Source organism: Aulostomus chinensis, chromosome 9 (genome assembly GCF_037954235.1).
Source record: "Aulostomus chinensis isolate RoL2024-O1b breed Wild chromosome 9, RoL_Achi_v1.0, whole genome shotgun sequence".
Taxonomy (NCBI): domain Eukaryota; kingdom Metazoa; phylum Chordata; class Actinopteri; order Syngnathiformes; family Aulostomidae; genus Aulostomus; species Aulostomus chinensis.
The window spans coordinates 17434778-17451675 of NC_141328.1; the positions used below are offsets into that span (position 1 = coordinate 17434778).

At 42.8% G+C, this 16898-nt stretch overlaps 1 protein-coding gene across 1 annotated transcript in view; it reads right to left on the minus strand.

Annotated features, from left to right (window-relative positions):
* LOC147256127 (collagen alpha-1(XX) chain-like) overlaps positions 1–16898 on the minus strand; it is a 43078-nt gene that overhangs the window by 2378 nt on the left and 23802 nt on the right. Inside the window, exons 14-40 of the mRNA XM_086214019.1 lie at positions 16630–16759; positions 15659–15798; positions 14959–15085; positions 14632–14771; positions 14366–14498; positions 12852–12997; positions 12571–12700; positions 11442–11558; positions 11128–11274; positions 9020–9076; positions 8863–8901; positions 8514–8652; positions 7189–7331; positions 5287–5396; positions 4958–5116; positions 4767–4844; positions 4374–4460; positions 4240–4293; positions 2895–2990; positions 1559–1612; positions 1420–1473; positions 1261–1314; positions 776–847; positions 658–693; positions 482–548; positions 200–388; positions 12–89 (exon numbers count right to left, since the gene is read on the minus strand). Coding sequence (XP_086070145.1) covers positions 12–89; positions 200–388; positions 482–548; positions 658–693; positions 776–847; positions 1261–1314; positions 1420–1473; positions 1559–1612; positions 2895–2990; positions 4240–4293; positions 4374–4460; positions 4767–4844; positions 4958–5116; positions 5287–5396; positions 7189–7331; positions 8514–8652; positions 8863–8901; positions 9020–9076; positions 11128–11274; positions 11442–11558; positions 12571–12700; positions 12852–12997; positions 14366–14498; positions 14632–14771; positions 14959–15085; positions 15659–15798; positions 16630–16759 — 2776 coding nt within the window. The remainder of the gene's footprint in view (positions 1–11; positions 90–199; positions 389–481; positions 549–657; positions 694–775; positions 848–1260; positions 1315–1419; positions 1474–1558; positions 1613–2894; positions 2991–4239; positions 4294–4373; positions 4461–4766; positions 4845–4957; positions 5117–5286; positions 5397–7188; positions 7332–8513; positions 8653–8862; positions 8902–9019; positions 9077–11127; positions 11275–11441; positions 11559–12570; positions 12701–12851; positions 12998–14365; positions 14499–14631; positions 14772–14958; positions 15086–15658; positions 15799–16629; positions 16760–16898) is intronic.

Consider the following 16898-nt stretch of genomic DNA (forward strand, 5'->3'; position numbering starts at 1 on the left):
CTGAGAGGTACCTGCAAATCCTTTGACCCCTGAGGGCCCCTGGACGTTGGCCCCTGCATCCCCTTTCCCCCCTTGCATTCCTCTCCTTCCTGGAAACAAGAAAGAGACAGACCATCACTCGTAGTCATTAGTGATAGCAGCCCTGCAGACAGCAGCATGAGGATTTTGTTGTGTCCTTTAAAATAAATGTGAGTCTGACCCTGCTCTCCTGGATATCCAGCCTTGCCAGGTCTCCCCCTTGGGCCCGCATTTCCTTGGCCACCCCTAGAACCTGGAGGGCCCCTGGGCCCTGGTATTCCAGGCTCCCCTGGAGGCCCCACTGGCTCCTCAATAGGAGCTGGCTTACGGTTGATCTCATTAATGAACGTGTCCAGCTTCAACACCTCCTCTGAAAACCACACCGAGATCTGGATGAAGTATGTGCAAGAGTGTGTGTTCGTTCTGGACTCTGAGGGACCGAGAAAAATTAGGAAATACGCACTATGCACGAGTTGTTCACACGCTTGTGTGACCAGCTGGTAGATCATGGTCATGGACTGAGGTTCCCCCTGTAAAACACCAGCAGGTGAGTTCATTCTCACTGAAAGTTTGTGTCCATCTGATCAAACACATGAAGTGTGTGATGATGAAGCTGTCAGTGCTCCAGCTGTAACCCACCTTCTCTCCTCGCTCTCCTTTACTCCCCGGCAGACCCTTTAAAACCACAGAAACACAAGCATCAATGAAAATAACAACATCTGAAGACTTGTGCCGCTATTCGTCTCTCCGATCATACCGTGGGCCCCACAGGTCCAGAGTGGCCCCTCTCCCCTATAGGCCCCGGGTGTCCTGGCATTCCCTGGAAGCCCTGAACAATACACACAGTGTCTCATTATAAACAGAATAAAAACTGCAGGTCAGAAGCTCTACCAAAGAGCAGAGAAAGATTGAGGATGACATTCCAGCCTCCCCCCAGCCCCCCTCCAAATAAACAATCTTCCCAAATTTTGTGCTATAATAATTATCACAACTAAAATGACCCAAAAATTTAAAAATGAGAATCAGTAAATGAAGTTAGCTGCCCATTGGATTGTAACATTTGGTGTATGTGTGGTATCCTGATGGATGCAAAAGACAAAGGATCTTTGGTCATTAAAAAAATTCAGATTCATCTACAAATGACGGTAAATATAACAATGGACTGTGGTACACTAATTTCTTATTTTTCATGAACCAACATGTTGGTCAAGGTGACACCTAATAAGGTTTCTTCAGTCTCACCCTGGGTCCAGTGATTCCTGATGCACCAATGCTCCCCTCCGCTCCGCGAATTCCCTGGCAAACACATCGACACAGAAAGCGGGAGGGTCACTACATTGGTCCACCAAGAGGAGGAACTGTTAACATTTGACGAATGACTGGTGAGACCAAAAATCTCACCTTGGGGCCTGGGACGCCCTCTTCCCCTTGTGGACCTGGGGGTCCTGGTAAACCCTGTGGGGAAGACGAACAAGGAGGTTAGAGGCAGAGCAATGATCAGACCACAGATGGGTAGTTCTCTGTTTTGGTTTAAACTCACCTGAACGCCAGGTCGCCCAGGGTCTCCCTTTTCCCCCCTTGCACCAGGAGGACCCTTTAAGGACAAATATGGTTGAGGAAGTTGTATTTGTACTACATAGTGAGGTAACAGGGTGTCAAGATACCATAGTTACATTTTTTCTCTGACGTGGCTACACTGATGTCTTGTAATACCGCTGTATTCCTCAGGGGGGTGACGTTGAGTCACTGTAACATGATGGTGCAGTCACCTTAAATATGAAATATATAAATACATCTTTAAATAAATACTTAAATGTGTCATTAATTGATTAAAATGGGAATTACATAAAGTGTCATTAATTTATTAAAATACCAGCTAATTTAATGTAAAAACATACATAATTATTTCACTATTTAATTAATTATTTGATGGACATGTGTTGCAGCACTTCATGAATTTATTTTATCTGTCAAACTAACCCATCAATGTCAGTGGGCGGGACTAACACTGATCTAGTCTAATCGATTGCTTTTGTCTGAAGTCTTTCAAAACATGCCGGCTACGGAGGATATTCTTCAAGTTTCTAGGAGTTGGTTTTAGATATTTTAGACCTTAGAGAAAACGTGGAAGTGGGACCTGCTGATCCAGAGCATGTAGTGTATAAAGCGCCACCTAGTGTGTCAGAATATGTTTACTTGCTTTGCATCAATCGATTATCTTAAGTCTTTGGTTGATGTGCCGGGTAACCAATCAGGTGTTAGTCCCGCCCACTGACTTTGATGGTTGAGTTTGACGGATAAAATAAATTTATGAAGTGCTGCAACACATGTCCATGATATAATTAATGAAATAGTGAAATAATTATATATATTGTTTAACATTAACTGGACTAGTATTTTAATGAATTAATGACACGTTTAATGACACTTATTTATTTAATTCACATTTTAATTAATTGATGACACATTTAAGTATTTATTTAAAGACGTATTTATATATTTCATTCTGTCCCATTTGGTCCTCCATATTGCTCCAGCCTTTCTAGAAGTGTGAGGTCCACCTGCGGTCCATGAGTAGTAGGGACTTGATTGTGCAGATATTTTCTTAACTTGACTTGTTGACGGATGTCATAATTTCTCCCCAAGCTTCTCGCTCTCTCACTGGAGCCAGAATCCTCACTCCAGAAATACCCACAATAATTATCTGGGTATTTCTGGTCTTACATAGAATTTTGAAAGGAGACTTTTACCAGGGTACTATTTCATCTAGGAATTTCTACTTTTAGGAAGGAACAGTCTACATCTTCTCCAACTGGTCCCCATGGATTTAGTGTGTAATATGTGAAGCCCAAGTTGAACCAGATATGGTTACTCACTTGTTTGCCCTGGACCGCCATGCCAAGGGGCCCTCTGCTGCCCACAGGCCCAAGACCTCCCTCAAATCCAGGCTTCCCTGGTGGACCCACCTCCCCCTGAAATTCAGAGGAACACAAGCAATCGACTTTAGGGCTTAGATAATATGTCTCAATTGTTTCTCAAGGAAAAACGGTGAAAGCAGACATGCTGCAAGTAACAAGAAAGTATGATTGCAGTTACTAAGAAGCATAATTGGGTGGGTGGCTGGTGTTTGGGGGACCTGGGTGTTGACCTGAATATTTCAAACACCAAAGTCTGTTTTGAGGAGCTTGAGAGATAAACAAAGGTGTATCAAGGCTGTTTTAGATCCAGAACAGAGCTGTTTTCTAAGAAACCTGTATTATTCAAAGTGATGCCACTTAAATCAGTGTCAACTGGCCCTACATTTCATTAGTTCCACTTGCCCTTCGCCTTTTGCTTGACATAACAACAGAGCCCACTTGTCATGGTGATGAGGGTTTTTTTTCCCAGGGCAAATGAATGTAGACATGTGGAACAACTAGATATTTGAGGTTGAAACAATTAGCCCCAAATGTACTCTCACAGGCAGGGAGCAAAGCCTGGTGCCTACATGCAACTCCTTGTGGCCTACATCTTCTGTCTGCCCCTTGTAACTGTTACTCTCCCAGGCTTGCAGAGATTTCAAAGGAAATCTTCTCCCACAAAGTTTTTTTTACTTTTCAAGTTCTCACAAATCAGTGTTTTGAGCACAGAAATCATTTTTCCTCGTGTATCACTTTTGTGTGACCCTAAAATGCAGAAAGAGCCAGCCACATAGCTTCATTCAGCTTGAGGCTCATGGTGACTGATAGCTAACGACAGATTTTTTTCCCACTTTTTTTTTTTTTTAAATACCTGCTGGTGAGTACTTCAAAACAGAATACACTTGTATTGGTGAAGTATCATTTCAGTGTTGGAACTTTCAAAAAGTACGCTACAGATGTCACATGCAGGAAGTTAGAAAAAAACAAATGGCTTTACTTCCTGTCTATACAACTAAATCGTGGTTTAAAAATCCTACAATGTGTAAAGAGATTTACAGGCTCATTGTGTTTCTCTCTGTATGAAATGTGTTTATTTGAAATTGTATTTATGTAAAACTGAAATAAATTTGTAATTGTTATTGTGATAAATTTGTATCATGATGCAGAAATTTTGAAATAGAATAAATAAAAACAGTTAATGAATGAATTATGACTCTTTAAAAGGGAAGGCAAATCATAAAAGCCAGAATGCTCCAAAGAGGGATCGGAATAAATGATCTCTAAAAATATGAGTATAGTACAGTATAAGTATTCTAATCACCTTTGCTCCTCGGTCTCCCTTTTCGCCTTTCTCACCACGTGGGCCAGGCTTTCCCTGGGAGAAAGAAATCACGTTAATGGTAAAAATAATTCAGCAGGTACCCTGGGTTTATTCAAGGTTTCATGATGACGTACAATTGGTCCAGGAGAACCCGGAGCTCCGGGAATGTCGGAAGTGCAGGTACATCTGTATGCTGGAGCAGGACAACTCTCCTCGTCCCTCTGTGATATCAAGAAGACAGAAAACAAGTTACTCGTTATGGCGTCTTTACTGCCACTAGAGGGAGCCATGCAAATAATGCATTATCTTGACTGACCTTGAAGATAATTGCAGGCTCATATTTTGAGGGATTTCAAACATATAATAATTACATTTTGAATATCATCAGCCAGGGTTTGAAAATCTCAAAAACACATCTATTTCTTCACAACAGTCGACTGAAGCACTTGGCTCAGTGTGCTTGTAGCGCCTCACTCCGGCCAAATGAAAGGTATTATGAGAGTAAATGGTAGGAGTAATGGACTGACCACACCAGGCAGGTCACAGCAGGTGTCCTCAGCAACCCAAGTGGTGTTACACACTATCTCAAAGGACTGAAGCTGGAGCTGGATATGTGGGCATAGGAAGAGAGGACAAACATTTAGCTCAGGATAGATAGATAGTTTCTAGACAGGTTGCAATCAACTAAAAGGAAAGCTGATGTAAACATGCAAAGTACCGGGACAGATCCACTGTTGGGTCCTCTCGTCTTCACCAGTTTCCCCAGCATCTCAAAGCCGTCTGTCGGTAAGTTGCCTAGAGGCCGAGCAGGCCTCTCACCAACATGCTGGCAGTCCACAGACAAGGACACACTCACTTGGCTGACGGAAAGGTGAATCTGCCAATCACAGGGGAGTCAGGACCATTCCAGGCATGTAATGTATTTATTATGTTGACCTGACATCAAACCAATGCAGTATAATCCAACAAGCCAGTAATCAGGAGCATTATCATGCAGCCTGCAGCCTGATCTTGTATGACTTCCTCGGTGTAAACATATTATCTCACCTTGTGAAAACTACCATAGAGCAGCCTGTGGACCTGCGGCTGGTCAAAGGTCAATTCCTGCACCTCTCCTCTGTAGTCCAGACTGAAGTAGACCAGCTGCTTGGTCCCAGCTGTAGACAACACAATAACAACTGAGACTAGAAGGGCAACGGAAATACATTCAAAAAGTGTTTGAAATATGTCAGGTTTGTAATTGAGGTCCACGTAATATGTAATGAGAAATGTCTTGGATTGGCCCTTATGTCAGCTACAGGTGTGGCTTAGGTGTGATGGCAACAACAATGAAGAGGTTAGCATGGATGCTGCGACAGCAAATCCATCCATCCATCGTCATCTTCCGCTTATTCCTTACAAGTAAAGGTCGCGGGGGGGCTGGAGCCTATCCCAGCATCTACGGGCGAGAGGCGGGGTACACCCTGGACAGGTCGCCAGTCCATCACAGGGCCAACATACAGAGACGAACAATTCACATTCATACCTACAGTCAATTTAGAGTATTCAATCAGCCTAGTCCCCAATTGCATGTCTTTGGACGGTGGGAGGAAGCCGGAGTACCAGAGAGAACCCACGCAGGCACGGGGAGAACATGCAAACTCCACACAGAAAGATCCCGCGCCCGAGCCGGGACTCGAACCCGGAACCTTCTTGCTGTGAGGCCACAGTGCTAACCACTGCACCACCGTGCAGCCCGCTACAGCAAATCAAATTAAAAAAATCAAATACACAAGAACTGAAGAAATAACACGACTGAAGGCTTTTTTGGCAAAGTTGTTTTCACCCTTCTCCGTTTTCACTTTGTTTGATCTGAATGGTTGGTAAGCTTGTTATAAATGTTTCCAAGTACTTCTTAGAGGGTGTCTACACTCTCCCTTATCTTCTGACACCCCAGGTTATCTTAAGGCGCTTTCACACTGGACAGATATCCGCTAATTTGCCCGTCTTTTTTGCAGCTCAGTCCAAGGTTTTAGACAGAGTGCGGCAAATCGGGGTTGATTTTTGCCCAACAATATTCCTCCTCTGAGGGTACACTTATTGCCGCCTCCATTGCGATGTAAATCAAAGCCGTTGATGTGCCAGATAAGTGTGAGGTGAGCGGAGGTGTCGATGATGACGCAAACTCGCAAACATAATACTCGCTGGTTCTCCCGCATCAAACACCTCCGAGAATGTCAAGACCGAAGCTGCTGGCAGCCAGAGCGGCAAACTGCTGCGGAGGAGCTTGGTCGACGTGGCTATGGAACTGGATGATGGAACTGGTCACCAGGAAGTTGAAAAACTTACGAAAGACCACAACAGCAGCAGCTGCAGAATGAGGTTGGATTGGAACACTACCAGGTGTGCTAGACTGTCACTGGGCTGAATATTCTCCCGACATATATGTTGTACGTCACTGTTCACATGCAACTTCGTGCTGCACGAAGGACAGAGGAATGTTACGCCTCCATTTCACACAGACAAGACGGCAAATTCCCGCCTCTACCAGGCTGCACATTTGGCGCTTTCTGTGTCTAAAAAGGGCTTTAGTTTGTGATCTCTATCAAGATGTCCTCAGGTTTTGTACTCAGACCAAAATGCATTTTTCTACAAAATTTCAGGTATTTCAGCCAAAAAGCAAAAACTATCCATCAACTGATTCAGTGTAAATAAAACATTTTGTGAAGAAAAATATCCAGTCCTCAGTATTATATGCAGCTAGATTTTTTTTTGCCTTCTGGAGTCGAAATTCTGCAGGAGGAAAGAAACGTCTTCATGAGCTCAAGACATATTTGTGAGAACTAAAGGAAAAATACAATTTTTCTTTGTCTTTCACTCCTGATCAAAGTGGATCCAGTAGAGGACCTAATGACTGCCGACAGGTTGAGAGGGAGAACAAAGCTACGGAGCAGCAGAGACATTACTCACGGTCGAGCACCACGCCCATCTTGGGCTGGAAGTCATCATCAGTGAGCTGCCACAGGGCGAAGGGTTCCTTTGGTGTATCCTGCAACACCCGGAAGGCAATGCTGATGGTATGCTCTGGAGAGAAACCCGCAGGGTGGATAAACCTGGAGGGAGACAGGACGTGATAGCGTGATATAATCAAAAGGAAGAGGGGAACATCCGCAGTGCCAAGATAAGAGGAGATATCTGGACATTCCATATTCTTTATTTACAACATCAGATTGCAAATTACTTCTTCAAACTGTAACTTTCAGCTTACGAGGGAGTGAATCTGAGCATGCTGCAGTGGCTAGCGACTGGTCTCTCAATCAACTTCAAACGTGTGAGTGTTGATATCAACGAGAAGCTCAAGAGAGAAAGGAGGTAAGAGAAAGGTCAGAACCCCGCAATAGTTTGACTGATAATCAGCCATAAGGATGATGATGATGATGACCTGCTTCTAACCCAGAATGCACTCATCTGATACTAACTCCTTGGAACGTATCTTTTCAATTCAGTTCTGTTATTCATCAGTGTACTACATCGTGCCTCAGCAGCACGCCTGTAGATCCGTAGCTACAGCATATAACAGCTACACAAATTTATGCATGTATTTTTTTGGGCATTAAGTGAGAATACTTTTTCATTCTGAGGTGACAGGGTGGAACTGGTTTTGTATTTTTTAACGATATATCGTAATCTATTGGCTACAAACTAATGAAGTCAAGTCAACAAGTTCTATCTCATAGCATCAAAATAGATGTTTTTTTTTTCTACTCAATGATCACAAAAAAAAAAATTGTCTCAATTGCCCCTCCAAGACTCCAAAGACCTTAGATGATCTTTGAGTAACACACCCAAGTCTAATCAGGATTTTGTATCTCCCGGTGAACCTCTGTGAATTAAAAAAAAAACTTTGATGTGAGCTCTGATATGGAGCAAAACCTTTACCTTATCTTCATTGAACATATCTCGATTTTCTAATATTCACATAATAAATATCAGTGGTGGGCATTTTCATTTGCAGATTATAAGAAAAGGTGCAATATAGTCAGATGGAAACATGACATGTTAAATTGGTGAGCGTGACTGAGCATTTGTTTGTGTGCGTATGCTTTGGTTGGAGGGGGCGGTGGCCCTGAGAGGGACAAAGTACAAAGAGGGACAAATACAATTGAGCCATTATTCCAACTGCAATTTTGGGGATCTGTTTGGCTCTTAATAGTAAAGGGCTCAACGACAGCAAGTTATTTTTTTGTTGTATTCCGATACGAGCAAACATGAGAGAAGCAGTGACAGAGTCTCACTTGGTGCTCTGCGTCAGCTGGATGTCTCGGTACAGCGTGTAGGTGGGGAGGGTGTTGAAGACAAAAGGCTCGGCTGACACACCCTCAACCAATGAGTGAGCTCTTGGAGTAAGACCAAATGCTTCCATCATGTCAAACCCTGGAACAGCATGCAGGCAGGCGGGCGTGCACACACACACACACACACACACACACACACACACACACACACACACACACACACACACACACACACACACACACACACACACACACACACACACACACACAAAGTCAGGTATCTCATTGAGTACACGAGGACAGGATGTGATAATGTTTCCATCATTTACAGACTGTGAGTTGGTCTCACCTTTAACAATGCTGTTCCTGATAGTGACTTCAGGACAAACTGTGACACAAGAGGGCAGTGTTGAATCATTTTTACACATGTAGGGAGAAAAAGGGAAAAGATAGAAGAATTCACAGGCAAGTCAGACATTTAGAGAAGAAGAAATATGACAAATCACCCTCATTGTGAACTGCGTATCTCCGTGGATGGATGGGGATTCTGGCTGGAGCTTGAGCTGGAAAGGAACAAGGAGGGGTCAAACATGAGCTTTCTATTATTTTGTTGCCGAGCGAGGTAGTCTAATATCTTTGGGTTACCACAGTATTTTGTTTTATAACTTATAACTAACTATAACTTTGTACATTGGGGTCCGCATGGATCAGAGGTAGAGTGGCAATCAGCAACCAAAGGGTTGCTGGTTCAATCCTCACTTCCCCCTGTGACCACGTGGAAGTATCCCTGGCTAAGATACTGAGCCCCTAATTGCTCCTAATGGCCCTGTGTCGGACTCGCAACCCATCAGCAAGTCTAGGGTGTACCCCGCCTCTCACCCAGTGTCAGCTGGGATAGGTTCCAATTATCATGTTTCAAATTCAGTTCTTGGCATAAAATTTCTGTATAGTCAGACACACAAATGGTTGCTAAAGAGGAGCAATCGAGTGCAGATATTTCAAACTCTGACTCACATAACCTGCTGTAACCACTGTTTTCTAGGATTTCTATGTTATCAGTCATTTTACATCTCTCCTACACACACACACTGCAGGTGATGCAGCCACGAAGGGTGTAGATTAAACACATATCAGAAAACCCCATGGGTGCATGTTTAGACCAGTGATGACTGATAAGACCGCTGGTGTTCAGCTTTCCAAATAAACTTGATCCATTTGAGAGATTAGATTGGTGACAGAAAGTTAATCAGAACATCCAACAACTTAAATAACTGTTCTCTGAAATGGAACAACAGCTAGTTGTTTTCTTTTAATTTAACATGTTACTAATGCAGTGGAACTAAAGGTCTAAAGATGTGGTACATAATGTTGAATGTTTATGCAAAAAGAGAAAATGCCCATGGCAATGTCTGCTGAGCTACATAAGAAGGCTCAGAGCAGGATGTACTTTCTGAGGAGGCTGAGAACCTTCAACATCTGCAGGAGGCTCCTGTGGATGTTCTATCAGTCTGTGGTCTTCAGCGCCCTGTCCTACGCTGTGGTGTGCTGGGGGGGGAGTGTGACGAAGGCAGACCTCTCCACGCTGGAGAAGCTGATCAGGCGGGCCAGCTCAGTGGTTGGGATTAAGCTGGACCCTCTGGCAACAGTAGCAGAGAGGAGAACTCTGGACAAACTGCTGGACATCCTGGACAATGTCAGCCACCCTCTGCACACTGTCACCACCAGCCAGAGAAGCCTGTTCAGCCAGAGAAGCCCTCCCCAAGTGCAGGACGAACAGACTGAAGAACTCCTTCATCCCCCAAGCCATTAAACTGTTAAACTCCTCACTGGAGGGGGGGAGGGCCAACAGAAGGACTGTAGGAGAGGGCTGAGCAATCGTGCAATATAAGAGACTGTATATTATAATTATTATTATTATTATTGTTATTGTTGTTGTTACTACTGCTGCTATTATTATTATTATTATTATTATTATTATCATTATAATAACTACTGTTATATTTTTTTATTATATTATATCATATCATATTATATCATCATTATTATTGTTCTAATAATAACAATTAAGAACAATTAATATTATTATTCCTGTTACTATGCACATATACATAATCATCCAGGTACACACAGGCACACGCAACTTGTATATATGCATATATATATATATATATATATATATATATATATATATATATATATATATATAGTCTTTGTTTTCTCTTCTTTGCTATTTTTCGATAAGGTTTCATTTATGTCTATTCTATGATAACAGTGCTGTGAATGTTAGGAGAGTGCAATTTCCCTGGCGGAACGTCCAAAAGGGATTAATAAAGTAGTCTGTCTGTCTCTCTGTCTGTCTGTCTGCCTCTGGGGCTCTTAATTTCCTGTGTAGTTGTGCAGCCCTAATCAGAGCAACTAGCAGCTATTCCAAGCCGCAGCAGATGTATTTTTGATTATCCATTTCATTATGATTGCCACATGAGTACATTATGCGACACTGGGGGTGGGGTACTGTATCGTTTTCCTCATTCCAAAGGAGGATTTAACAATAGAACCTCATTTTTTCCTTGTCTATCCGCAACATACTGCTGGTGTTACGGTGATCACCTCAGACCTGTTGGGTGGAGAATGGAGACGGCTGCGCCCTCTGCAGAGCCCAGAAGAGAGTGCACACTGATGCGATACAAGGTCTCTGGCTGCAGATCAGTGAAACAGTGACTGCTGCTGGACTCATCCACTGACTCTTCCTTTGTTTCTCTGTCTGCACACGTGCACGCACACGTACATACACACACACACACACGTACACATACACACATAAACATGATGAGTAAATGAAAAGAGGATACTGAGGCAGGTGAAAGAAGCAGCCAGTTAATATACTCTTCTATACTGTAACATGCTATACTATAGCATGTTATACAGTACCTTTGATAGACTGAATGATGATGCGATATCCATCAACAACTGACACAGGTCTCCATGATACACAGATACTGGAGTGGTCTGACTTGACCACACTGACACTGCTCACCCTGAGACTGGCTGCAGAGAGAGAGAGAGAGAAAGGGGGAGAGAGAGAGAGAGAGAGAGAGAGAGAGAGAGAGAGAGAGAGAGAGAGAGAGAGAGAGATCACATTGATGTGATTCACACTTAGCGTCCAGATCAACAGTTTGACAGAGAGCAAGTTTATCTGCACAAAAAGCTGCTTGGACTGCGAATTAAACAATTCTCTTGGGAAATCTAGCCCTTCCCTCCTGAACCACAATTATTCACTTTCACGAAGGAGGTCATGTGTTCACCAGCATTGGTCTGTCTGCCTGTTAGCAGGATGACTTAAAAATTGGAAGATAGATTTTATGATGGATGATAGAACTTGAGGAACATGATTTTGGAGTTGATCTGGATGGGATGACATCATACCAGTGGGGCAGAGGCATTCGCTGTCCAGGTGACCACTAGTCTAACTCGAAATTTTCTGCCAGGCACAAGTGCGTTGTGCTGTAACAACAAGGCTGCTCCACATCTGTGGAGCTGCACTGTCCACTGACTCTGTTTCAGCTGCGGTGCTTTTTGCCTTTACAGCTGTTCTCTTGCTCACATTCTGCTGATTTGGTTATTGTCACTCTGTCCATCCATCCATCCATTACCGACACTGCTTATCCATTAAGGGGTGGGGGGGGGGGGGGGGGTCACTCTATCCCCTGAACCATGCCCCCCCCATTGTCACTTTATTTATGTGATTTTATCATTCATATGAGAATTTCCTTTTAAGTTTGGTCTGCTCTGTACAGACTGACGTGGCGTCCATCAAAAAAAGACTCGCTGTGCAATCTTTGCAAAGCAGTGTGCTGCGGTGTGTTTTCCGACGAAATTGCAACACTGACAAGAATTTGGGTGGTCAGCTCCAATTGCCATGTCTTAGGGTTAGGGGTTACCAGTTCACCTGGTCTGTGGTGTGTGAGGTGTCAGATCAGTTGTGAGACACGTATACATGCTTAAGATGTTTTCCAATGTTTCAAACTTGTCTACATTCCTACTTGAGTGTTCTACTCACTGGTTTTGCCCTGAGCTGAACTGCTGCCTCCCTCTCTGTTGCGGTACTCGGCAGCCACCAGGATGCTGTAACGTGTATCAGGTTGTAACGATTCCAGCACCACTCGCTTTTCACCACCAGGGACCAACACCTGTAGAAAACAAACCCACTGGTCAAGTCAAGCCTAAAAATAAAATATACAAGTGGCAACAAAGACCAAGAGCTAATTTGCAGTTTGGTGCATTCTCTATGAAGGATGTTAGAAAAAGCAACTCAGGATGGGAAGATAGAAGCCCACTCACAGTGTTGTCCTGGTTTTCAGCTCCACTCAGGGCAGTATATGAAACTCGATACTGTAAGACATGAGCGTTTGGGGGCAACCAGCTGACCGTTAGGCTGACCGGCGTCTCCTCAGTGACAGACACGCTGGACGGACCCCCACCAGACACTGCAGGGATAAAACACCGAAATATGACGATCCAGGGGTTGTGTGGTTGAGTTATGATCTTTATCATACCAAAAGGGGAAAGTTGTTTTAAAATAATTAAAAAGATAAAAAGATGAGTGAAATGCCACATTTCAAAGCAGATTGTACAAAATAAAAAGGGAAAAAAACAACAACAAAGTAAGACGAAGCGCTAAATTGGATAAAGTTCATTCCACATAAAATATATAAAGCCCTAAACCTACTGAGCCTAATTTTAGGAAAGTTGTGTCTCTTGTATCTCTGTTTTTCTTAGTGTGATCTGACAACTGAAAAATTCAAAAACATGAGCCAGACAAGGCTGCTGATAACAAGTAGTTTCTTTTCTCATGCATTTAATATCAAAATAAAAACATTTTATGTCCTGCTCAAACTGGCAGGGACAGGAAAACTTTTTCTTCTGGCCAAAATTGAAACAAAACTGTTGGCCGAAGGGAAAATGGTACGTTGATACAAACTCCCCTAATTAATTATTATTCAAGATTTTTTAAATAGATTTGATATATAAAATGCTACATTTTTATTTTTATAAGGTGCTTTCATGACATTACAGGTAAGTTTCCAGTAAGACAACTCTGAAACAATCTATTGTAGTTGTACTGACCAGCTGCAATATTAGACTGCACCCTGGTGAAGGGTTAACATTGTGTTTTATTAATAATCAGATATCCTACATGTGTAAAGACCATTTTATTCTAAAAAAATACCAGCATTAAAAGTGATTTACAGTATTTCTTTAAATTATTTTAAATTTTAAACACCCAGGCCTGTTATATTATTACTATTTTTATATCTGGTGGGCCAATCAAATTTAGAACATTTTTTTGTGTTTACATCAGGATCCCTTTCACACTGACCCTGTTAAGTCAGGACTTTCAAGACTTTTAAGTTCCACACAAATCAACATTACGCAAATGAAACTTTCACTGGAACTATGTAAGATCAAACTATTCTTAAAGTCAGGACGGATTCTGTTTTCAAGTGAACCAGAGTCCACTTCACTTCAGCAGCGAACATAATTGACTAATTATTTGACCTAATATAGGAAGCAAACCAAAATAAAGTGTGGGTTCAAATTGGATGCTGGAAGGACTATGACTCTTGGTGTGAAACGCCACTCAATCTGAGTCAGGACCTGTATGTATGAGTATCAGAGGGGACTATGTTCCCTATATACACAACCACAATTTTCTCAAAACCTGAAAATTTAAAAAAAAAAGGTCAGAGCTTATCAGGACTGCTATATCATGTCATTACTGTCAAGAGAAGCAAAAGCATGACTCACTGTTTTTGCTTTTTTTGTATTTGTTTTTATGTGTGCATGAGACTCACAGGTGCTGTAGCGTACGGCCACAGCTTCACTCTGAGCTCCATCTCCATACAGTGCAGAGAGAGAGATCTGGTATTCCTTATCGTCCTCCACCCCTTCCAGGATCGCCCCTTCACTGTCACCACTCACCCTCAACTGACACACACACACACACACACACACACACACACACACACACACACACACACACACACAGGGATACAAATAAACACATTTGATTCAGGTTGCGTATGTCAAATCCTCCACCTAACAATGAATCCATCCCCACCTGTCTGAGGTCTCCGCCACTGAGGGAGATCCACTTAATGAGGTAGGAGACGACATCATCAGCCGCAGCCTCCCAGCGCACTGTGATATCACTGCCAGAGAAATTGGTCACCCTGAGGTCTGATGGAGAGGGCACCTTCACTAGGAGAGATGGAGAATGTTACATTGTAGCCTCATTTAGCATGTTGTGTTACTGATTTAAGAGAACTTCCTCGACACATCAAAGCACATCAGGCTGACTGTGTTTGTGTGTGTGTGTGTGTGTGTGTGTGTGTGTGTGTGTGTGTGTGTGTGTGTGTGTGTGTGTGTGTGTGTGTGTGTGTCTTACATGTGGTGACATTGTTGGTGAGTGCTGCCGACAGGCCTTGAGGGTAGTGGGACTGGACTGACACCAGGTATCTGGAGAGAGATGACAGGTTCTGGACCAGTACTGTGTTCTGTCCCGTCACCTCCACCTGAAAAATAAGTACCATTTGAATAAATGATGTGTCATCCCGTCACTGGTTGAGTTGAGCTCTCCTACAACACTTAGATCAAAAACTCTCTATTATGAATAAAAATCTAATAAACTCATTAGACCATGTTTACACGAACGTAATAGTCCACTGATATCATGGACGAGGTGTTAAGCTAGAATGCTGGATGATGTCTCACTGCATCTTGTATAAACATAAGGAATCTCACTAATTAGAGTTTTGAGTAGCATGAATAGGCCGGCAAGCCACACTGGCCTCCAGGAAGTTTCCGTCAGCTGTTTCCGGGGACCAACAACACTTGAGATCTTTAAGAGTGAAGTAAATTACCATAACATAGAGTTCCAGAGAAAACCCTGAAATATGGTTAGATGGCCTGTCAAATCTTTTATTTTTAGTGGTAATACTTCATCAGATTCATTCTATTTATATGACATTCAGACTGGAAGATAGCAGAACAATATTACCCAGCATTTTAACTTCCTCTATTAGTGTTGCAGGTGCAGAGCGTCTATGGTCTATTGTGGGGAGGGTTTTGGAGAAGACGTGTGTGACCTTTCTGACTTCACTGCCGTGGTTGGTGCTGTAGGTGATTCTGTGGCTGGGGATGTCCACAGCTCCAGGCACCCAGCTTACCCGCAGCATACTGTGGGTGACCACGGGGAACTGAACACTCACTGGTGATGGGAGAGGGACTGTGGGGAGGCACAGGCAGATAAGAAAAGAAAGAAAGGGGATGATGAAGGAAGTGAGACTTTTACAATTTGTTGCTGTTTGGGAGACAGAGATGATAAAGAGCAAAGAGACACTAGGGAGACAGGGAATGTCTTTAAGAACCAGATGGCTGAGAGAGACCACTATCATGCTAACAACATGAATGTTACCATGCTACTGTTATGGTATAATTAGGAATCATTTTGTGTATTGTGTGCTGCCTATATTTAACACTAACTGCAATGGATAAATTTGCTGAATGTAAGCATTGCTGATAGAAGCAATGTAGTTAAATTCATTTAAAATGTCATTTATTTACATTACGAGCAAGCAGGTGAGATCTGATCACAGGAGACACACGTGAGATGCACTGTAAAGCCAAATGTGAACACAACAGTGCTGTCTGCTTGTGATAGGATCGAATCAGGCCAGATCTTTATACTACCGTAGGTAGGTAAGGCAAGGCAAAGGCAAATTTATTTGTATAGCACCATTCATACACAGGGCAAGTCGTAGGTAGAACTTAAGATTCATGGGAAAAGAGTCCACATTTCACGGTAATCCACCCCAAAGGTGATGAGATATGGCAATTTGAACCAAAACAAAACAACTCATGCTAATTATCCTAAAGCCACCCTGTAAACTAGCTGACCACAAAAAAAGAGAAGTGGTGAGGAAAGAGGACGATTTGTGTGGTATTTGCAGAGACAAGTAAAAGAGTAGAAGAAGAAAAAGACTGATGGATGAGAAAGGTAAATGAAATAATGGGACAACTGAAAAGGCAAAAGTAAGCGATGAGAATGTGGCTTTACATGTGGTGGCAACAGCGGTGACTGGATCGCTGGGATCTTCATCATAGAGGGCATAAAGAGTGACGGAGTAGTCTGTTGCTGGCAGTAACCCTGACAACTCCAGCATCGTCTGGTCTGCGCTGAATTTCTCCTGCAGAAAAAAACAATCACATTGAGGTAGCAGCCTGTGGAGAAGGAGGAATATATCTCATCCTAGGATACTTTCTTTGAATATCTCCCAGCTATTAATGTGCAGGACTGTGTGTAAATGCATACTGATGCAATGCTTC